Genomic DNA, 23654 nt, shown 5'->3' on the forward strand with positions numbered 1-23654 from the left:
TGCCATCACTCATAGTTTCTCAAATTAGGAGCCTCTAAACAGCCAATCTGGAAAAAAAAGGACTAAGTAAATCCAAAGTTGTAGATCTTAATGTCGATACTGTGTGAGCAACCAGCATTAAGAACCAATTCTTCACCTCTGGAAAGTGGAGACTTTCCTTTTCTGCTGCAGCACAAAACTTGAAGTTGCTCTTAGTTTTCCATATATAATGTTCTCATTATATTCCCTTATTCCTCTTTTAACTTTCTCAGAATGAGACCAGATTTGTTGACGGCAAAGCTATTCTCCAGTGGGACATTTATGCTTCAAATGGGATCATCCATGTAATTTCTGAGCCTCTAAGGGCTCCCCCGGCACCAGCTGTAAGTACAAAATTGTCTTTCCAAGGGTAGAGGTAGAGAAGTCTCCCCCAAAGCACTCCTCTGGGCCCCACATTGCTCTCTCAGGCATTGGCTCTGCTCTTCCCCAGTGCTGTAGGGATGAAAGTGACATCCAGTCCCCAAACCTGCAGCCCCTAACCTTCAATCCTGAAGGATCCCTTTTTCTCTCCCTCCCTGCATCAGGCCCTCTTTCTCCCTATCTCCACACCCATCCCAGAGGGCCTCATCACTGCAAGGTCAAATGTCGAAGGTTGATTGTTCTACATCCCAAGTCCCCATTTCTGCCCCATGATAACGTTAACCCATGTTCCCATTGTTTGAGGCTTCTGTCCATGCTGGAGTTGGAGCCGGGATATTCTTCACCATCACCCTGATTCTCGGAGCCATCGCTTTCGCTGGGTATTCGTACCTCAGGTTCAGCCGGAGGACCATTGGCTTCCAGCATTTTGAGGTGAGCACACAAGACAACTAAAACGGGATAAGGCCTAATGGTTCTGACTGAAGCCTTACTGCTGTGGGAGTCTGAGGGAGAAAGCAAATTCATCAGAGATTGAGGATTCAGAATGGGGGCTACAATAACTGGGACTAAAGTCAGCAAAAGTTTCCCAGTCATCCATTCACTACCCCGCCACCCACCTTTGCTGGTTATTTTCTATCCCTGCTTGGGACTACGCCTTGATGAAATCCTTCCTTTGGCCTGTCTGCCGAAACAGCAGTACTGATGGATTAGATATTTCCCAAGATAAGTATTTGGATGGAGACTTTGGTGATCATCAGGTTCACAAATGACCTCCAAGAATAACCAGTGTTATTTATTGAGTGTTTACAGTGTGCAGAGCACTGTACTAAGCTCTTGGGAGAGTAAATTATAATAGAGGTGGTAGATGTGATCCCTGCCCACAAGGAGCTTACAATCTAGGAGTAAGACAGACATTAAAATAAATTACAAATAGGGGAAAAGGTTAGAGTATAGAATATTTATGTAAGTGCTGTGGGTCTAGGGTGAGGAGTTGCACTAAACAAGTGAACGATAAGATTAGAAACCTTTAACTCCTGAGACTGAGATTTCTGCCAGGTAATATGTAGCAGAAGACCAGATAGGGCAGCTAACTAAACAGTCTTCTGCTTAGTCAATCAGTGTAGTCTGCTACTGGCCCAGGTCAGGGTCAGAAGAACAAATTGCATCGGTTAAAATGCACTTGAAGTGCACAAAGTGGCCATTTTTAACTTTCATTTAACCTTCAGCCTGGACTCTGAGGTTCTGCAATGAAAAAACGTTAGCATCTGCAGAAATACTAACCAGGCTACAGGGCAGCTTTAACCATTGGACAGAAAGGGCAGGGAGTGGAGCATGTGTGTCCGTCACCTTCAGGAAGACCCCTTTGCCCTGGGAAGAGCCATGCTACCGCCCAGGCTCCTCACCCCATTGCTGCTGTTTCTGGGGGTCGGTGAGGGGAGGGAGAGCAAGTCTAGAAACAGCAGCACCAGTGCACTCTCGGAAGGGTAGGAAGAGGTGAACTTTAACCTCAGGGTACCTAATGGACTTCTGCTTCAGACCCATCATAGCCACCACATTTGGGTCTGCATTCTTGTCCAGTTGGTGATGAGCAACAGCTTATGTGATTTAAAAATAAAAAAACATTTCTGTAAAGCCAGGAGAGTTCTAAAATTCCACCTTAATTTTTGGCCTCACTGTCTCTGCCTCTGCTTTCTCTTTGGATTATGAGGAAACAATCTACCACTTTGGATAAATCACAACCTCCAGGTGTTAAATTCAGAAAACCTCAATGACCTCCATTAGCGGCTTTCAGCAAATGTTGATTTTTTTTTTTTCTCCATGTAGTCAGAAGAGGATATAAATGTTTCAGCCCTGGACAAACCCTCAAATATCTCGAACCCCATGTATGAAAGTTCTACATCATCTCCACCAGAACCTACCGAAGACCCTTTTTGCGTAAGTTGTTTAGAGTTGATGTCCTCAAGATGAAAGGGACATGTCATGCTGGGGCCATCCAATTAAACTTATTTTGTAAGATGATTCACCAGGATAAGCTCATTTCCTAGTAAAGCACTCACAGGAAGCTGGGATAAAACTTTGGGTGAGAATGATTCAATCTTTAATTTGGGCATCAAAGCCTCCAAGGCAGTAGGAAGTAAAATCTCCTTTTCAGAGAAATAACTGAACATTAGAAATTGAAGCCAGAATACTAGTTTGCACAAAGATGATCCCTCATTTCAAATAGGAAGTTTGGCCAGCCTTCCCCATCATCAAAGCTTAGTCTTGGAGGAACAGCAAGCAGAGGGGGCAGGATAGAGTCTTGAATCCATTCACGCAGGGGAAGCTAAAATTAATCAATCAACAGTATTTACTGAGTGCTTACTGTGTGCAGAGAGCTGTACTAAGCACTTGAGAAAGTACAGTACTACAGAGTGGGTAGACAAATTCCCTGCCAACAATGAGCTCTCAATCTAGAGGGGGAGACAGACATTAATATGAATAGTGTTAGGGAAGAGGAAGACAAAATGAGGCACTACAATGTTAGAAAAAATATTGTTTTGCCCAAAGTAAAAATTCCCATTCTCTGTGCTGATCAACTGCTATTATCCAGGATTATACACCTCATTGATTAGCCCAACAGATTTAGATGCTCATCGATTGTCCGTCTCCTTTCTTCCGGACATCCTCCCTCCCTACAACACCTGAAAAGCAGAGTGGCAGTCTTGAAATTTTGCTCCCTCTTCACCTACCTAGTTTCCTGCATCATCTTCCACTCCTGCCCAGATAAACTCCTTCATCTTGTCCCAGTTATTGGTCTAATTATTCACACCAACACTCCCTCCTTCCAAGCAGATAATCCAGAGTTGACTAGTGGAAAGAGTTGACTAGGCACTCCTCCCACATTAACTGACCAGCCTGATCTTGAGGCCTGAAACCCTCTAGGCGGTAAGCTTGTTGGGGGCAGGGAACATATCTACCAACTCTGTTATGTTGTCTCTTCCAAGCACTTAGTAAAATGCTCTGCACACAATAAGCACTCACCATTGAGTGACTTTAAACAACTCTTCATACTGTTCCATCAAAGAAATTCCCCCAACTGACATGCCTTCAGAAACCCCTTTGCTACAAATACCAAATTGACCATCATTGAACTGTGCTTTCTGAAGGGCCATGAGTTCAACCATATAGATTCAGGAGTTTGCCTCCAGAGGGAATAATGCTATCCTATTTATCTGCACAAATAGTCATATTTATTGAGTGCTCACTGTATGCCAAGCACTGTACTAAGCACTCGGGAAAGAACGATTTAACAATATAACACACATTCCCTACCCACAGTGGTATTTCATAACAAGAAGGAGCTTGATAATGGGGCAAATGAGCTAAAATATTTGGGTGGTGGGAGGAATTCGGTATAGCTGGCTCTCAGGTTGTAGGCTGTTTGCAAGCTATAACCTACTCTGTGCCATAAACACTTTGTAACTGAGAGCCGAGGTAAGACTGCTGAAGAATGGAGCCTGGTGGATCCCCAGTTTGAGATGAGCCATTCGTAGATTGAAAACACCTTTGAATAAACAAAAACTTTGGCTCAAATTTGGTCAAAATTGACTTATACATGTGTATAATACATTTTACAGGAATCTGATGAACAGCAGCTTGTGACAAGAGGACCTCACGGCGAGCTTTGAGAGGAACTGAAATGGGACTTGTCAGATGTGCAACACTAATTTTGGTCAGCAGAGCCTCCAATTAGTATTTACTGTGAATTTTCAATGCCAGTGAGTTTTAGGAATGTAAGGCCCTCTAAAACATTAGGGATTCTGCAGATCCAGGCCCTCATTTGTCTGTCTGTGTTGTTTTTTGTTGTTTGTCAGAAATGAAAAGGGAACATGCTGAATTTCTGCCTGTGGCTAAAGAAGGGCAGCAACTATTTTTTACATAACTGGAGATCGACAAAACCATAAAGCAGAAAAAAAAAATTTCAGCTGGGTTGACCTGAAACATTAACCACAAAATTCTTTTCTTCTCAAGACAACACTCTGTTGACCTGAAACCTTAACCACAAAATCCTTTTCTTCTCAAGACAACACTCTGTTATGAGTACACTTTACCTCTTGGGATCTCTTCCCATAATAATGTACTGGCTACATCTTGCTTATAATGACTGCTATTTTCCCTTGGGGACTGTGTCCTGGGTGTGTGTACTTTTTCATCTTTCATTCCTCATATTTCCCAAATGCAATGCTTATTTGCAAAAAACAACTTTTAAGTCCATTAGTCTTAAAGGTTTCATTTTTTCCTTTACCCTCACCTACTGCTTTGGTGTAAGGTGGAGGGAGTAAGCCCAAAATATGGATTTAATTGTGTTAGAAGCTTGAGTGGCTTAGTAGAAAGACCACAGGACTGGAAGTCAGGAGACCTGGGTTCTAATCCCTCCTCCACCACGTGCCTGCTGTGTGACCTTGGGTGAGTCACTTAACTTCTCTGTTCGCTCATCTGTAAAATGGGAGTTCAATACCTGTTCACCCTCCTCAGAGCCCTTCTGATCTTAGGGACTATGTCCACTCTTCATGCACTATATCTACCCCAGCTTTTAGTACAGTATCTGGCATCTAGTAAACACTTAAATGCCACAATTATTATTATTGTTAGGACGTTTGGAAGGTTTTACTCACTGGGAGGGCTAGAAATAATTGGCTTGAGAATGAAAATTCCTTGGAACTGGCATTGTTTCTGCTTTTATTCCAAACCAAAAGATAAATCCACATCCTGCATCGTTTGTTCCACTCATTATAGATATACAGAAAATGCAGTCCTCTAAAGAAGAGTTTCTGCAAGTAGGTCCTTAGTAACAGTGGACATTACTGGCTGGTTATAAAATGAATATACAGTAAGAAACCCATTGACCTACAGTAATTGTGCCTGAGATCCCAGACAAAAGTTCCATGACCATACAAAATTGTTTGGCTCTCAGACTACCACATGAAGCAGTGTGATCTAGTGGAAAGGGCCTGGGAGCCAGAGGACCTGGTTCTAAGCCTGGCTGTGTCAATTCTCTGCTGTGTGAGCTTAGGCAAGACACAACTTCTCTATGCCTCAATTTCCTCAACTGTAAAATGGGATTCAATACCTGTTCTCCCTTCTGCAGTGTGAATACCATTTGGGGCCCAGTTATTTTGTATCTACCCCAGCAGTTAGTTCAGTGCTTGGCACAATGAGCGCTTAACAGCTACCACAATCATTATGCCATATTTGATCCAATTGTCTGAACTCGTCATGGTTTGGATAAATGGCTTCCTCCTGTAGTTGAAATGACTCAGAGGGCTTTACAATTAGACTGTGCTTACATTTTAAAGTGGTGTCACATGTCCAGAATGGGAGGGGAAGGAAGTGATGAGTCAAATAGTTGGTCTTTAGTAATCTACAAAGGTTAGTTCCCAGTTCAGACCTGTCCTTATCCACCTTCTCCTGAATCCTTCAATAGCAGAACCACCACTGCGTCTGTCCCCCATCTCTATACTGTCGGCTCACTGTGGGAAATGCTAACTCTATTGTAATGTAGTCTCCCAAGTGCTTAGTACAGTACTCTGCATACAGTAAGCACTCAATAAATACCATTGATTGATTGACTACAACTTCAGAGCACTAGAGAACCTCCACAGTAAGCCGAAGCCTTAGAGAAGCAGCGTTGCATTGTGGATAGAGCACAGGCCTGGAGTCAGAAGGACCTGGGTTCTAATCCCAGCTCTGCTACCTGTCTGCTCTGTGATCTTGGGCAAGTCACTTAACTTTTCTGTAAAGTGGGGTTTGAGACTGTGAGCCCCGTGTGGGTTTGGGACTGTGTCCAACCCAATTTGCTTGTATCCATCCCAGTGCTTAGTACAGTGCCTGGCACGTAGTAAGCGCTTAAATACTACAATTATTATTTTCTGTGCCTCAGTTACCACATCTGTAAAAATGGGGATTAAGACTGTGAGTCCTATATGGTACAGGGACTGTGTCCAACCTGATTTACTTGTTATCTACCCCAGCACATAGTGCAGTGTCTGTCACATATTAAGCACTTAAATACCATTAAAAAAAGTCTAGCTGTCATGGCATTGTGCCCTTGCAAGCAGCTCTCTCCTGACATTAAAGGGAAAGACAAAGAGTCCGCAGCAAATCTTCAGAACAGGAGTAGCTTTAAAGATTCCCTGCAGAGGAGATAATGACACAGAATATTCAGATGGTGTCAGTTTAACATTTACTGTAACATACTAAAAGCCTTGTTTAATAGGATTGTTCAAATGGAAGTGACTCAAGAGTTCAGATAACAATATTCCAAGAGTGCTCATCTCTAAAGATAAGCCTCAGCTCTCCAGTTCACATTGGCTTATTCAATCGGTGGTATCCGAACACTCGCTGTGTACAAATCTTGGTAAAGTACAATACAATGGAGTTGGTAGACATGATAATAATTTTGGTACTTGTTAAGCACTATGTGCCAAGCACTGTACAAAACTCTGGTGAAGATGCAAGAAAATCAGTCCCTGACCCATACAGTCTGAGGAGAATGGATATTTAATCTCCATTTTACAGGTGAGGAAAAAGAGGCACAGAGAAATTTAGTGACTTGCCTAGCTCACTCAGCAGACAAATTACATTAGAACTCAGATCATCTGACCCCCAAGCCCATGCTGCTCCCTGCCCTCTAGGTTACAATTCAGTGTCCTTCTGGCCATGGCTTGCAGTGCAAGTTTTGCCAACCTGCAGAGATTTCGTGCCCAGAGAAATACCTTGACTATAAAAGTTAACTATAGTTACAAAACAGTTATTATAAAATAGTTGACTAATAAGGCATCATGCAGAGCCAGGTGGATATTGGCTCTCCTACAACCCCAAATAAACTTGAACAAGGGCTCACCTGACACTAGGTGATGGGGCCTACAGGGTTCAGCAGGAAAGACAGACAGGACCCACCTGAAGGTCAGGGAAGCCAGAAGCTATAGTCTCAATATTATTATGGTACTTAAATATTTACTATGTGTCAAGTACTGTTCTAAACACTGAGGTAGATATAAGAATAACAATAATTATTATGGTATTTGTTAAGCACTTACTATGTGCCAGGCACTGTTCTAAACAATGGGGTAGATACAGGGTAATCAGGTTGTCCCACGTGGGGCTCACACTTTCAATCCCCATTTTAAAGATGAGGTAACTGAGGCACAGAGAAGTTAAGTGACTTACCCAAGGTCACACAGCAGACAAGTGGCAGAGGCGGGATTAGAACCCACAGCTGTAACACGTAAGCACCCACTTGTGAAGTGCATTGTACTATGTGTTTGGGAGGTACAGGATGAAGAAATGACACCTGACATTCCCTGTCCCAAAGAAGGGTACATTTGAACAGGAGAGACAAACTTCAAAGTATGTACAACTCAGGACTGAAATCTTCCCAAAGTGAAGTGGAGGAATTCAGGGAAGTCTTGGTCCACTGGGACGTGCATTTAACATTCAGGTGGGCTGCAGAGAGAAAGAACTTACATCCATTTTGGGGAAAATTAACTGCTTACCATTGGCAGTTATTTGGTTCACTGTATTCTCCAGGACTGGAACTCTGGGAACAGCAAGGTTTACTTGCATACAATCTTATCTTCCGTCCTGTTGAAAGATGCTGCACCTATTGATGGGGTTATCCATGTGAATAGGTGAAACTGACATGAACTTTACCTAATTTGCGTCTTATTCCACCAAGTATACATGAGCAACACTGTTGTTCGGTTGGTAACTGCTTTTGCAAGGCCTGTCGCTACTTGCAGCAATCTCCTTTTCATTTTCTTTTGACTTGTAGGGGTAAAATGCAGCAGACGCAAGAACTTTCCCTCAGCACAGGGTCAGAATAATGGACTTTCTGATTCAGAATTTGGCCTGTCATGTTTGCAAAGTGACTCCCTTTCACATCCATCTTAATGGTTACATACATGGAAAGTCTCTCTTCATGCTCATCAGTGGAAATATTTCCTTTGGTCTCAAGCCCACCTTCTCCAAATTTTAATGAATGTCCCCTCATCCTAGTATTGTGGGAGTTGGGGTTCACCCTGTGTTTAAGCCCTTTGTGATTTTGTAGATTAGTCATGTTCCCCGTCACAGGAACTGAGATGGGGTGTTTAAAAGCACAGAACAACTTGCAACACGCTCCAGTAGTTCCAATTAATCAATCGTATATCAATTATTTATTGAGCACTTACTGGGTGCAGAGCACTGACTAACCCTTGGGAGAGTACAATACAACAATCAACAGAGTTGGTAGAATCGTTCCCGGCCCACCATGATCTTACAGTCTAGAGGAGGAGAGACATTAACATAAATAAATTACGGATATAATGATGGCATTTATTAAGTGCTTACTATGTGCAAAGCATTGTTCTAAGCGCTGGGGAGGTTACAAGGTGATCAGGCCCCACGGGGGGCTCACAGTCTTAATCCCCATTTAACAGATGAGGTAACTGAGGCACAGAGAAGTTAAGTGACTTGCCCAAAGTCACACAGCTGACCACTGGCAGAGCTGGGATTTGAACCCCTGACCTCTGACTCCAAAGCCCATGCTGAGCCCACATGGGACAACCTTATCACCTTGTGTCCCCCCCACACTGCTTAGAACAGTGCTTTGCACATAGTAAGTGCTTAATAAATGCCATTATTATTATTACTGTGGGACTGTGTATGACGGGGGTGATGAATAAAGGGAGCAATTTGGGGGTGATGAAGAAGGGAGTGGGAGAAAAAATGAGGGCTTAGTCAGGGAAGGCCTCTTGGAGATGTGCCTTCAATAAGGCTTTGAAGCTGGGGAGAGTAATTAAGAGGAAGGGTGTGAGTGAGTGGTCGGCAGTGAGATCGAGGTACATTGAGTAGGTTGGCATTAGAGGAGCAAAGCATGTGGGCTGGGTTGTAGTTGGAGAGTAGTGAAGTGAGGTAGGCAGGGGCAAGGTGATTAACTGCTTTAAAGTGGAGGCGTGGCTCAGGGGAAAGAGCCCGGGCTTGGGAATCAGAGGTCATGGGTTTTAATCCCCACTCTGCCACTTGTCAGCTGTGTGACTTTGGGCAAGTCACTTCACTTCTCTGAGCCTCAGTTACCTCATCTGTAAAATGGGGATTAAGACGGTGAGCCCCATGTGGGACAACCTGATCACCTTGTATCCCCCCTAGTGCTTAGAACAGTGCTTTGCACATAGTAAGCGCTTAACAAATGCCATCATTATTACGGAGGTGGATGCGCAACCACTGGAGGTTCTTGAGGAGGGGGAAACCTGGATTGAATGCCTAAGGAGTTCCACTCCTTAAGCCATCCTATTTTTGGATGGAGCTCAGGGTGGTGTTGGCTTTGACCTGTTACAGGCATAGTGTAAGAATGGGAACTACTAGAAAGGTAGGTAATTCAGCTCTTTCCATTCTCCCCCCGTCTCTCGCCCCATGGACACGAGTTAGTGCTTAAGTGAGAGGGTAGGTACGGTATATAAGAGCGATGGGAGGGTATGAACATTAAAGTGCCTTCCACCCCTGGTTACCCCTGCCCCCCTCCTCATTTCCAACAAAGGAAAGCTGATAGGGAAACTTATTTACATATCTTTAATTTACTTATATTAATGTCTGTCTCCCCTTCTAGACTATAAGCTTGTCGTCGGCAAATAATGTGTCTATTACATTGTACTCTCCCAAGCGCTTAGTACAGCGCTCTGCACACAGTAAGCACTCCATAAATATGATTGACTGACGAGGGACCAGTATTCCGTGTGGCTCAGCCACACTCTCTTTCCCTCCACCTGAAAGCAAAAACTTTCCCCCAACCCCAAACTACCATGCTGTTTTTAAATACCCTATTGTGGCCCTCATTTTCAAAGTAATCATGAATAATAATAATAATGAATAATAATATAACTCCTCCTAAGCCCCCACTTAATAGACAAAGCAATAAAATCCAAACTTTTATTTTTTGCAGAAAGTTAAAGTACCACAAAGCACATAAATAACACTTTATGATAAATATCCAGGATAAATAAACCTAATTAAAAATCGTTCTTTGATATCACTGACTACTTTTACCTTTTGACTACAGTCTAGAAAACAATTCATGTTCAAGCACTATATACAGACCCAGGGAGGGATGATCTCAATTGCAGGTACAGCAAAAGTACAGTAAACACAACAGTACATCAATTCAGGGTTACAAAATGAAGCAATTTGAAGTGGGCTAGTGGAAATATCACGAGTTTCAGTACATACGATGCGACTCCATAATTGTGCCGTAAAAAACATCTTTCCGGTATATATCATTTCCTGATTCCCACAGAGCTCTAGTCAGCAATTAGGACCTACAGAAAATCTTCAATTGCATTCAACTGAATGCTTACCTCTCACAACAGCCAACACAACATAATCCAATATATCAATTAAACCCTTCCTTAAAATCCCAGAGAATTTTCAGAGCAATCCGGGCCTTCAGCCAAGTTCCCAATATGGCCAAAACAAGATTTTAAGCAAAATAAAAATGCATGCCCACTATCATGAAAACAAGATGTCTATTTACCCCAGGAAAGCCCACACACACTTGTCCCACTGGATGGAAATCCCACAGAGAATTTCTCTTTTTTCAAAATGAATAACTCTCTCTGTGACATCTACAATCCAACTTGAGGATCTCGGTACTTGCCTAGCATTCAGCACAGAGATAATTCAGATATCTCTGTCCCAATCTGCACACTACCAACAGTCAATAAACAATCAAGACACATCTACTGGAAAAGCCACTCAATTCACTCAAAGCAGAGTTAATTACAAACAAAGGTGACTTACCACTGTCCCTAGCAAAATAATACTAAAATGCACTTAAACAAATGCAGTCAGTCACCTGTAACTGAGCCCAAAGCATCACAGAACATAAAAATCTGATATGATATAGGAGTCATGCTGCCTGACAGTGATAGTGAAGGTAATAACTTTAAAGAGATCTGCAAACAATAGACAATATTCATTTTACTGAAGCACAACAGATACTCAGAAACCCTTCATCCATGATGCAGTACAGTGGAGCTTTTTTAGCCTACACTTCTTACATAGAAGAAGCTTAGAAAACCACTGTCAAGGGCTGTCTTTCCATTCCACTTTTTTTGGCTAACCATGGGGCTTGATGACTTTCTGCTACTTGATCATGAAACTAAGACAGACTTCATTAAAAGAGTGATTTTTAAACCTTAAAAGGAAATCATTTAGTTTTCAGATGCCAGAATTATCTCATCGATGTGCATCTCAGATGAGAACATACACATTTGTCTGCCAACAGCTCATCTGAGATCGTGATCAGGACATGTTCAAATCCTGAGGAAAGGGTGTTTTAGAAATTGTGAATCATACAGGATTAAATGAAGAATTATCCAACTTTCTGTTTCCTCAGTCTTTTCTAAATAGCTAATTTGTTGCAATGGAAGGTTCTGTGAACTTGTATATCCTTTTCAAGATTCTAATATTTGACAAAGCAAACAGTTCCACAAGCACTTTTTGAACTCAAAAATCCAGACCATTTTACATCACTATTCAGTAGTGAGTTGCTTAAAAGTAAAATATGATGTAGGAATAAAAAATCATCTCATCACAGTTAATCAAGGGACAAAAAATAACTCTAACCTTACAAGGTCCCACCTCACCGTGGTCATAGGCTCCTGCCCCCCTGCTCCAACTATCTGGGAGCCTGCAAATACTTGACATTGGCAACAAGAAACAGCATAGCGTAGTGGACAGAACATGGGTTTGGGAGTCAGAAGGACATGGACACTAATCCCGGATCCACCTTGGGTAAGTCATTTCACTTTTCTGCATCTCAGTTACCACATCTGTAAAATGGGGACTGAGACCGTGAGCCCCATGTGGGGCAGGGACAGCATCCAACTCCATTAGCTTCTATCTACCCCAGAGCTTAGTACAGTGCCTGGCACATAGTAAACACTTTGAAAAGTAGCGTGGCCTAGTGGATATAGCATGGGCCTGTGAGTCTGAAGGACCTGGGTTCTAATCCTTGCTCCGCCACTTGTCTGCCGTGAGACCTCAGGCAAGTCACTTCACTTCTCTGTGCCTCAGTTAACCTCATCTGAAAAACGGGGATTAAAACAGTGAGCCCCATATGCGACAGGGACTGTGCCCGACCCAATTTGCTTGTACCCACTCCAACATTTAGTACAGTGCCTGGCACACAGTAAACACTTAAATACCACAATTTTCATTATTATTATCATTATTAACGTTGACCTTGTAAGAGTAACATTTTTTCCATTTTAACTTGATTTCAAAAATGACAAACTACTGAAGCTTCTGTTCAAAAGGGCTGACCTACTCAGGAGGATGTAGTACCTCTGTAAACTACAACTGTTGAATGGAGTTTCAATATGAACCTCATTTTTCAGCTCCTGGCTCTCTTTGGGATCTACCCTCTTTCCTTCCGCCTTTGCAGAATTCCCATTATTACCAATGGGACGTACAGAGCGTAGGAAAGATAGACCTCATAAGCCATGAATTCTTGCCCTAGAAACACTGCTAAGGATTCACTAGCTGGAACATGAAAAATATCAAAATAAGATATCCACAGTTCTGTAAAAAGCAACATCGATGTTCTTGTAAAGCCACCACTTCAAGTCCTGCCAGGATTGGGGGGCTGACCAGATGAGCCTCTCCCCGACTTAGTTACTTGACCTGAACCACCTCCTGCAAGAAGGGGATCCTAAAAGTCCCCGTGCTCGGCCGGTCTGACCAGGCAGGGAGTTCGTGCTGCAAGGGAGTCCGCCTGGGATAGAACGTGTGATGGGGATCGTAGCTCAAGAGGCAGCTCAGAGATGCCATATAGATATCGGCAAATCGAGAGAGGCGCCGCAAGAAATAAGTAGGGTTCTGGTCGGTTCGAAACAGGCTTCCGAACTGAGAGTTGAAGAAGTTTTTGGTCATTTCTCTGTAAGACAGGAAAAAGCAGATAGGTAAGGGAAGAGTAGTGACCAAACCGGACATTCCATTTTAGCGAGTGGGATCTCAGCTTGGTCTGGGATCCCAACAAATCTCTTCTTCTCCATGTGCTTAGTACTGTTGCAATCAATCAGTGGTATTTGGTATCACCAAGTGGTATCAATCAGTGGTATCACCAAGCACTTACTCCGTGCAGAACACCGTACTAAGCGCTCTGGAATGTATAATCCCTTGGCAGGCACGGACCTTGTCCTCAAAAAGCTTGTAGTCATGCAATGGGACAAACCCAAGAAAATCCAATTTGGCCTCAACACTAAAAAATGCTCCTCAAAGTGAAGGTCAGCTGTCACCCAGGCCCCTGGGCCCAGAAAAAGGCAGGTCTAGAACACCTTCATAATAATAATGATATTAGGTGCTTACTTTGTGCCAAACACTGGGGAGATACAAGACGATCAGATCACTGTCCCTGTCCCACATGGGGCTCACAGTCTAAGTAGGAAGGAGAACAGGTATTCTGTCTACCCCAGCACTTAGTCTCTGTTCCTCAGTTTCCTCCACTGTAAAATGAGTATTCAACAACTTTTTTTTACTGGTATTTGTTACTAGACAGTATACTAAGTGGCTTGCCCAAGGAAACACAGCAAGGCAGTAGCAGAGGCCTCTTAGGTTGGAGGAGATGAAGTAATGGAAAAGGCTGCACAGGAGAAAGAGCCAGCTAGGGTAAGAGATGGAAGGACTGGATTTACATGATAATATGAGATAAACAGCTGAAGTTGTGCAAAGTAAGTTGCTATTTGTCCTCTGCCTTTTGCATTGAGAGTAACTCTCTCTGGATGAGAGTGGGGATTACAGGTAACTTCCTGGCACCTCGAATTGCAACCTCTCGCTGTTCCGGGACCGATTGTGCTTTCCTTCACCAGGACCAGAAGCACCAACATAGGGGGACTAGAAGTATGTGCTTGGGAAAACATTTCCAGAAGATATTCATTTATCAGTCTTACTACATTTCCTGCTTGGGAGGCCTAATGGAAGAAGCATGGTACTGGGAGTCAAGAGACCTAGGTCCTAGTCCCTTCTCCTCCGTCTGCCTGTGTGACCCTGGGCAAATCACCTAGCTTTTCTGGGCCTCAGTTTCCTCATCAGTAAAACCAAAATAAAATATTTGTCTGCCCTCCCTCTAAAACCGTGGAATAGAGACTGTGTTCGACCTAATTATCTTTTATTTATTGCGGAACTTAGCACAGAGATTGACATGTAGTAAGCACGTAATAAGTCTAATATTCCTCAAAATATTCCTCACCTGATCTCCTTCCTTTCCTTTTTCCACTCCTGCAAAACCATCTGCGACTCTGTATCTCTGTGAACCTGAAGAACGAGTATGAATATTGTCATTGTAATTCAGAATTCATTCAAAAATTCACTGACAGATAAAATGCAGCAGTAGGTTGCTTAAAGTGAAAGAAAACGAACTAGTACAGAAAAGATCTAGTTGGCTGACCTTTGGATTTAAACTAAAGCCACCTGGCATATGCCAAAAAAAAAAGAGCAATCAAATGAAATTAATCTCTCTTGCTGAAATGTTCCAGTGGATGACTCTGAATGGGCCAAAGTAGAAGCTCTCACACATGACATCTAAGCACAGGTGCCACTTTCCTGTCTTTCTTTCACAAACATGGGGGTAATTTCAGAAACCAAAATACAACTACCAATTACACTTGAAATTTCCTCTCCGACTAGCCAGGAGCAGACGAACATCTGTTCTATTATGCATTATGATCACTTCGGCCTCAGCCACTGAAACAGCTCTGGTTATTTTCCCTTTTGTTGTTAACCCGACCAGAGAAGTAACTGGTTTTAAATATTAAAGATTAGTTTAAAGATTTAAACTTTGTCAGCCACTAAATCTGTCAGACAAGTTGGATGATCTGTCTGCTGCAAGCTTTGCTGAGTCCATTTGTGAATGCATATTACCTAGCACACATTCTTTATCAAGGAGTAGTTAAGCAACTAGATATAAGACCTTATATCTTATAAGTTATAAGATATAAATATAAAACCAATTTTTTTTTACCATCTCACCTTCCCCACAAAAAATTCATACAGGAACTAAAGAAAAATGTTGAAGATATTATCTGGAAAAATGGGAGACAGAAGAAGAGCACTATGGCACTTTAATGGACAAAGTAGGCATGGGGGTCTCTGTAAACACACTCCCACTTAAGAGCCAGTCTTACTGTCAGCCGTGTCAGCTTCAAACTGAAAGACAACTCTGTATCTGCTGAATAAGTTTACTCAGAGTGGCACAATCTATTTAAGGAGCTTCCTCTTGCCCTAGGATTTGGGCCAAGTTATGAAACTATTTTAGAGAGGAGGAGGAGAAAGGGAACTTAGCATCATCTCCCTTGATCTCCTCTGAGAGGCCATGCCACACCTACCCTTTCTCTCTGCCTACTGCAGATTCCAACCTCAGAGGAGCCAGGGCAAGAGCAGAGGCGGGTAGGAAAAAGTTCGCAGCCACAAAAGACACACTCTGAGTTCCACTTCCCTTCACATCTGCTCTTCCCGGCATCCCTCTTGCCTTAAAAGGAAAGAGAAAAGCACAAACCTGCATTTGTTCCAGTAATCCGGTCAAGGTCTGCAGCCAGGTCATAGTCTGAATGTACTTCTCTGTGTTCATGATTTTAATCTCAGATCTTAATTCTGGAATAATCGCACCTGTTCGCCAGCCATGCTTTAGGGTCAGATCCTGTTGGCCCACAAAGAATGCAAAACTCTGTCACTAGTCTTCACTGACTTGAAATAGATTTCATTAGCATCCTTTGCAACACTGGCCATTTGCTTGTTTTGTAACTGCAATAATTTTCCAACTTAATCTGATTCCACTTAGCCACAATATTTGAACTGTTTTGCCTGGTAGTAAATTCCTGTTCTGAAATAAACTCAGTTAAAGTAGCCCCTCGCAGAGACAGATCTTTGGTCATTACATGTTTGCTCTGATGTTTATAAGGGGACCACTGGGGTAAGTCTGGGATCAAATCAGGTGGAACTTGTGCTTGCATGAAAAATACGTAATTTAAGATCCAAGAAAAATGCCGAGATTGTTGAACCTGGAGGGAGTGGGGTTCAATAACAGAAAGAGACAGACTAGTTGATAATAGAACTGCCCTGTTCCTTGCACTTAGTACTCAGCACCCAGAAGGGCTTAATAAATACTACTGATTGATTGCTGAAACCATAAAAAGCTGGACAGCTGCTCAGAAGCTACTTAGTCTAGCCCCTGGCTTCTCTTAGGGCCTGTACTCAAACCACCCAGGCAGATGAAGCCTACTCTTAATGATCCTGGGCCAAAGGATGGCATAACATCTCCCCGCAGACAGTCCTAGAACCTTACATTTGAAAAATCCCTTCTTAATAATAATAATGGTATTTGTTAAGAAATTACTATGTGTGAAGCACTGTTCTAAGCACTGGGGGTAGATACAAGGTAATCAGGTTGTCCCACGTGGGGCTCACAGTCTTAATCTCCATTTTACAGATGAGGTAACTGAGGCCCAGAGAAGTGAAGTGACTTGCCCAAAGTCACATAGCTGACAAGTGGCGGAGCCGGGATTAAAACCCACGACCTCTGACTCCCAAGCCTGGGATCTTTCCACTAGGCCACGCTGCTTCTAGAATTTATGAGTCAATTCAGAATTGTCAACACAAGCTTATTTGAAATGGGCTGTTGGACATCAAGTCCCTTTGTGCTGTCAGAGAGGTTAAATGCCCGAGTAGTGGATCAAAATAGAAATGACTTACTGCCAGATCGCTGTATATGTGATCACCAAAATATAACACTTTGGAACCCCTCCAGCCAGTCAGCTTCAAAAACTCATATAAATTCCCCTGAAGAAAGAGAAATCATATTTAGGAATTGTATTTCACTTGAAAAGGACAGACATACGCACGAGTGCAAAATGGTATGGCAAAAACTGCCCAGCTCTTCTTGGTCAGTCCCGGAGTGTCCAAGCCAACAGCCCCCACACAATCTTACCCAATCATGAATCCTACAATCGGATTCCTAAATATACTTGCCAGTAAGCAAGTTTGGCCATACAAGCTTAAAATATTATACGTTCAGAATTTGTAATTTCAAATGGGATTTTTTGTTGTTGTATTTTATCACAAGTAATGACTAGGATACAATGATTTGAGTGTTTGAAAAAGAACCTTTAACTCAAAGGGGATGGGGTAGAACCAAGATGGTGGGTCTACTTCTCACTTTCTGGTGGTAGGACAAGGCTCGGCCTGAGGACCTTTGAAAGTGAGCCGATGCCTTTGCCACTCCCTTTGGGGTTGTGGGGGGGCCTGTCCCCACACCCTCTGCCCCCCCCAACCCAGCCCAGTTCTCACCAGGGTCAGGCCACCTGTGTACCCTGTCCCTCCCTGGTCACCTCAAGGGTCCAGCACCCTGAATAAAGACCTGCGGCAGTAGCGCCGGGCCACTTCTTGTTGTAGGTAGAGAATGCGTCTGTTTACTGTTGTACTGTACTCTCCCAAGCGCTTAGTACAGTGCTCTGCACACGGTAAATGCTTAATAAATACGATTGACTGACTGTTCTTCCACAACAGCCCTGGAAGAAGGGCTTCCCCCACAGGAGACGCATACCGCAGAGACTCGTGTCAGGTACCCAGTCAGTTCAGAATCACAGCAAGGGATGAGAGTTAGCCGCCTTTCAGCTGGCTGGATCTGGGCAGCCCTGCAGTGCCAGCCTCCACCCCTTCTGCCCCACGTCGCTCACACACAACCCCGACATCCGGTGAGAGCCCAAAAGCAATACTAGAGGAAGAGGAGAAGCACAGGGGAATGCCTTTGCCTTCATCTTCCTCCTTGTTTCCTTCTCCTGCTTTCCCTCCTCTTCCTTCCGCTTCTTCCCACCCCCCCACCCCCATCCCCTGGGCCCCACCCCACGATGCTCCACTCCCAAGTTTGCCTCAAAAGTCTACTGGGAACCTTTGCTCTGAAATCTGACACTTTTAAGCCTAAAGTCAAATAACAAGCTCAGTACAGTGTTCTACACACGAGTGCTCAGTAAATTTCACTGACTGACGAAACACAAGGATATCGGGCATAATACCTGTTTGTAGATCTGGCCTTTCTGTAGCTTGTGAATTTTATCCCAAAGCAGCACACCTCTTTCGTTCACCTGGCGGAAAGGTCTAATAGCAAAATTGGAAACATGAAGACATGAAAGACCAGATAACATTAGGCATACAGCGCCACAGACACCCAGAAAGTCCACCCAGTACGACTGGCTTGCCCTGCTACGATCAGGCTGCTCTATCAGTCCAAGTTCTATCTGAGCTAGACTATATGCAGGAAAGAAAACCTTAGAGTTGTTTTAAGGAAAAAGGAATCCTGTGTAGCCTAGCAGAAAGGTCACAGGCTTGGGGGCTTGGGAGTCTGGGGACCTGGGTTCTAATCCTGGCTCTGTCACATGACTACTAGGTGATTATGGGCACGTCATTTAACTAATCTGTGTCAACATCTGCACCTGTAAAATGGGGATGAAATACCTGTTTTCCCTTCCTCTTAGTCTGTCAGCACCACGGGGACAAGGTCTGTGTCTAACAATTTTCTGGTATCTACTCCAGGACTTAATAATAATAATACAATTACTCATATTGTTACTACTCCCAGGTCCGCCACATGTCTGCTGTGTGACCTTGGGTAAGTCACTTAACTTCTCTGAGCCTCAGTTACCTCATCTGTAAATTGGGAGGGAATTAAGACTGCGAGCCCCACATGGGACAACCTGATCACCTTGTATCCCCCCCAGCGCTTAAAACAGTGCTTCGCACATAGTAAGCACTTAACAAATGCCATCATTATTATTATTATTATTACTTAGGGCTTGTTGTTTTCTCCAAACCCTACGGCTTCACCTAGGAGCTAATAGTTCTAGCAAGAACTTTAATTTACCACTTTTAGGAAGGACAAGCTAAAGCTCAAAGAGGAGGAATATAAACAAACCACCAACACTGTTTTCTGACATTTCAAGCCCAGTGCATATGGCTGGCAGCCTACAGGGCAGAGCTCTGGTATGGAGAGCAGCAAATCCAAATTGTCATCCCAGCTGTCCTGGGACTTGCACAACCCTTGGTTGACCACGGCCTCTCTACACTTCGATTTTTCTGCCTGTCACTTCACAAAGCAGATAAAAAGGTAATTAAAACAGGTGTGGAAACCATTGGGGCTCTCAGAGACAAGCACCAGGTAAACCCAGGTGTTACCATTTACTGAGCATTGGTCTAACAAGCTGAGCTAACCTGGAGTCAACTCAGACCCATTTCAACAAATACCAGCTGTTTGTTCTCTTCCTCCTTCAGTGGATTAGGACTGAATTGCTTCTCTCTGGGCCAAATACATAAAACAGCTGTAATTTGGGATGGATGGAGGTCTCAGGCCACCTTGGGTATTCTACAAAGATATGTCCAAAAAGTGACATGCTTGCTTAATCACATCTGGCCTAATGAGGCAATCAGTAGACTCACCTCCGTTTGTCATTGAAGAAGTTTGGCTTGTCAGCCTGGACAATGACTACATCAAATAGATCCCTCCAGTCCTTTCCAACGATGAACCTCATCCCTTTATCCCTAAAAGAACACCACATTGAGCAGCAGTACCGCAACCCTGTTTAGGCATCAGGTTTAAATGGTGAACCACCAAAACCAACTGATAAAATAACTATATTTCCATCATAAGATTTTTTTTTCCAAAGACCAGACATTATTTTGAACATCAAAACCCCCAAAATAAATACAACAGCAGAGCTGGAAATCACAATGTGACACAAAGACCTACACAAAGCTGCTGGGACTATTTGTGATGAGAAACATCTTCTTGCCATGATCAGCCAGTTTCGCTAACACAGCCCGGGTCTGCTCAGCATAGCAGATGTATTTTTCTAACAGAAAGAGAGAAATTAAAACACACACTGTCTCGCTCCGACATGGAGACCTTTTTTTTTTTTTTTTGGCCTATTTACAGAACACAAAGACAACAGCCTTAGAGCTCCGAGGACGTATTTTCCAAATTCAAATCAAGTCTCCTCTGCTCCAACCAAAATCCACATTCCACCTCCCAGGGGTTCCAAGACTCCCCACTTCCATCCATGCCACAAAGAGTTGGTTCTCCACCTTAAATCAGGGTGTTTTTAAGAAGCCTCTTACTACAGACTCCCCAAATGAGATGGGATGTGCTCAGGGAATATTCGAGGAAGTATGTATATGTATATGAAAGGCAGGCAAGGAGTCTGAAGGGATGGTAGGCTTGTGTGTTGGAAACGGAGTGTGTGAGTGAGCATCTACATTCTAGGTATGTATGTGTGCAAATAAAGCATATCATTGACAGAATGATTTGCTTCATTAAATCAGTTTTTCCCTCTGAAGCATCAGATGTTGGAGGAGGTGATCTTAATTCCAGGATTGACTTGGTTTCAGAGCGATGCAGTATATACTGTATTTGACAAACTGATTTGTTTGCTCATTTCTTGGAAAAGAAAAAAAAATGCACACCTAAGGTACTCAAGAGGATGATGATTTCTACCACGAGAGTCTTTGGCCAAAATTTTTAGGAACAAATTAAAACAAGATGAGGAGCTAGGCAATGACTACCAATTAAAAGGGCAGATATTTTTTGAGAGAAATTAAAATTGGATTGGGGAAATTAAAGCCTAGATTATAAAGAAAGCCTGGTTCTCCTACTGGAAGAGGGAAGACAAGGGACTATTTACGGATATTCATTCATTTATTAAATAGTATTTATTGAGCGCTTACCGTGTGCAGAGCACTGTACTAAGCGCTTGGGAAGTACAAGTCGGCAACATCTAAGAGTGCCATTAAGGAGGCACTCTGCTTGCCAAAGGGGAATGCTAGTGTAAGGTCTTTGACAGTGCTGACCTCAAAGGGTTCTAATGGCCATGGCAGACCAAGAGGACTTCAGTCACAACCCCAGGTAACAATCTCCATGGAGGAAGCCACAGCTGCTAGGGTTTCTGACCCCTCTCCCTTCCCTATATGTAGTTCTGGAGGAAGTTAAGAATATCTGAGGAAGAATGAATGAGGTGGGAGAAGAGAGACCTAGATAAGTTATCTCCATCGCATGGAGTTTGGGAGGAAGAACCAGAAGGGACGCAATATGGCCTAGTAGAAAGAGAATGGGCCTGGGAGTAGAGGACCTGGGTTCCAATGCTGAAGCTTCCTGTGTGACCTTGGGCAAGTCACTTAACTTCTCTGTACCTCGGTTTCCTCATCTGTAAAACAGAGATTAAATACCTGTTCTCCCTCCTATTTAGAATGTTAGCCCCATGTGGGACAGAAACTGTGTCCAACCTAATACACTTTATAATAATAATGCTGCTGCCTTTTATAAGGGGAAGCTCTATCCACTCTTGCATGTGATGAGAACTGTAGCAATCTTCATAGGTTATTTCAAGTACTTACCAATATCTGCTTCAATTGCTCTGTACATGATTCCTTTGATATGGACATCCCTAATTGAATCCTGGAAAAACACCAAGCCAGTTTTAATCAGTAAAAACTCTTGTACACACCTGGGGGGCAAGGATCATGTCTGCTAACTATTGTTCTCTTGCAAGAGCTTAGTACAGTGCTTGACATACAGAAGGTGCTCAATGAATACTGATTTATTGATTTTTAGATTCCTTGGGCATCCCGATATCTAATGCAGTCCTGCCCAGTCGAAGCTGACTACTACTGATGAGGAATATTATGTCAAGTAGACATTTTAACAAGGAAATAATTTACCTTCATATCTATACACATGATAAAAAGCTCTAAAAACATAGTACTCTAAAAAATGTAAAAATTTAGATGGTTTTGAATACAAAACTAAGCCCATAGATAGTGTTAGGAGAGCTTTGTTGAAATGTCTTCATTCAGGAAAAACAAATATAATGTTGAGAATGTCCTAGAACCTCAAGCTAGTTGATACAACCTTGACATCTTTGTACAGGTGAACAGGCTCGTAGTCTATGTTGTTCCTCAGAAAATATTCATTCACACAAGACAGGAGGGTCATCTCTGGTAAGGAAAAGATGTCCATGAATTGCTTCATTGTGTTTCCTTGAGAGCTCTGCAAAGGCATACATTCCAAAAATTCAATCTTCACAGAAATTGCACCAAAAAATCCAAGAAATAACAGAGAAAGACTATCTTTACTAAACATTTGGCAATTGCAAAGTCTGTTCCATTGACTAACATGAAAACAATCCACACAGTGCTACTTTTTACACCTGATCTGTTCATTCACAGCAGTTTCAACACCTCACTAAAATGATACACGAAAGCCTTGGGGAGAAGTTCGTTCTAACTTCACCAAAAGAGTACAAGAAAAGTTTTCACAAAGGTTAGTCTAGCCAACTATAGCCCAGCACAACCATTCCCTCCCCTAATACCAACCTACCCATTTTGCCTCGCTCTCATCTCCTACCTGGAACTCCCTCCTCCTTCATATCAATCCAGTAGTCCTACTAAAATTACATCTCCATCAGGAAGCCTTCCCTGACTAATCTCTCATCTTCCCAACCATTTCCTTCCCTATTCACCTTCACACTTGATCCTTACCCCCAAACACTTGGGAACGCAGTGAACCTCTCCCCAGCCGAGAGAGAGAGAGAGAGAGAGAGAGAGAGAGAGAGAGAGAGAGAGAGAAAGAGAGAGAAAGAGAGAGAAATAGAGAGAGAGAGAGGGTTTGTGTGTATGCCTTTAAATGCTATCACTTCCCCCTACTTATAACTCATTTTAGTGTTTGTCTTCCCAGCTAGATTGTATGCTCCTTGAAGGCAGGGATCGTATCTACTAATCCAACTGTACTCTCCCAACCCCTTAATCCAGCAAGTGCTCAATAAAGGCTATTTTTTGATAGACATGTCCTCTTGTTAAACAAAGGGGCCACAGCCAAAGTAGTGGGCTATAAAGCCATCAAACAGTCCTGGTTTAAAAGCTGGTGAGAGACTTGCAGGGAAGGAAAGAACCGGGAGAACTAGAACTACAAAAATCCAAGGTACAAAAGAGGTTGGTTTTGCCTATATTTCCTAGATAGCATTGAGACATTCTGGGAGGAATTGACTTTCCCAGCTAATAGGGATAAAAGTACTCTCCTTCCCTCTGAATTTGGTGTCATGCAACTAGGCAGCCCCAATCTCAACCTCATGAAGCTTCTGAACAATCAATCAATTGGTAATATTTATTGAGCACTAACTGTGCACAGACCAATGGACTAAGCACTT

At 43.0% G+C, this 23654-nt stretch overlaps 2 protein-coding genes across 4 annotated transcripts in view; one reads left to right on the forward strand and one right to left on the reverse strand.

Annotated features, from left to right (window-relative positions):
- STAB2 (stabilin 2) overlaps positions 1 to 4212 on the forward strand; it is a 113792-nt gene extending 109580 nt beyond the window's left edge. Inside the window, exons 67-70 of the mRNA XM_038756908.1 lie at positions 252 to 362; positions 703 to 831; positions 2224 to 2334; positions 4017 to 4212. Coding sequence (XP_038612836.1) covers positions 252 to 362; positions 703 to 831; positions 2224 to 2334; positions 4017 to 4067 — 402 coding nt within the window. The 3' untranslated portion in view covers positions 4068 to 4212. The remainder of the gene's footprint in view (positions 1 to 251; positions 363 to 702; positions 832 to 2223; positions 2335 to 4016) is intronic.
- An 8413-nt stretch (positions 4213 to 12625) lies between these two features.
- The window catches only part of NT5DC3 (5'-nucleotidase domain containing 3), a 31394-nt gene continuing 20365 nt past the window's right edge, over positions 12626 to 23654 (reverse strand). For all 3 annotated transcript variants that reach the window (XM_038756909.1, XM_038756911.1, XM_038756910.1), the window contains exons 6-14: positions 22361 to 22498; positions 21847 to 21907; positions 20207 to 20309; positions 19897 to 19998; positions 18480 to 18561; positions 17161 to 17247; positions 15968 to 16108; positions 14663 to 14727; positions 12626 to 13351 (exon numbers count right to left, since the gene is read on the reverse strand). In XM_038756909.1, the coding sequence (XP_038612837.1) occupies positions 13090 to 13351; positions 14663 to 14727; positions 15968 to 16108; positions 17161 to 17247; positions 18480 to 18561; positions 19897 to 19998; positions 20207 to 20309; positions 21847 to 21907; positions 22361 to 22498 (1041 nt within the window). In that variant the 3' untranslated portion in view covers positions 12626 to 13089. The remainder of the gene's footprint in view (positions 13352 to 14662; positions 14728 to 15967; positions 16109 to 17160; positions 17248 to 18479; positions 18562 to 19896; positions 19999 to 20206; positions 20310 to 21846; positions 21908 to 22360; positions 22499 to 23654) is intronic.

The sequence above is a fragment of the Tachyglossus aculeatus genome, chromosome 14 (assembly GCF_015852505.1).
Source record: "Tachyglossus aculeatus isolate mTacAcu1 chromosome 14, mTacAcu1.pri, whole genome shotgun sequence".
Lineage (NCBI taxonomy): Eukaryota > Metazoa > Chordata > Mammalia > Monotremata > Tachyglossidae > Tachyglossus > Tachyglossus aculeatus.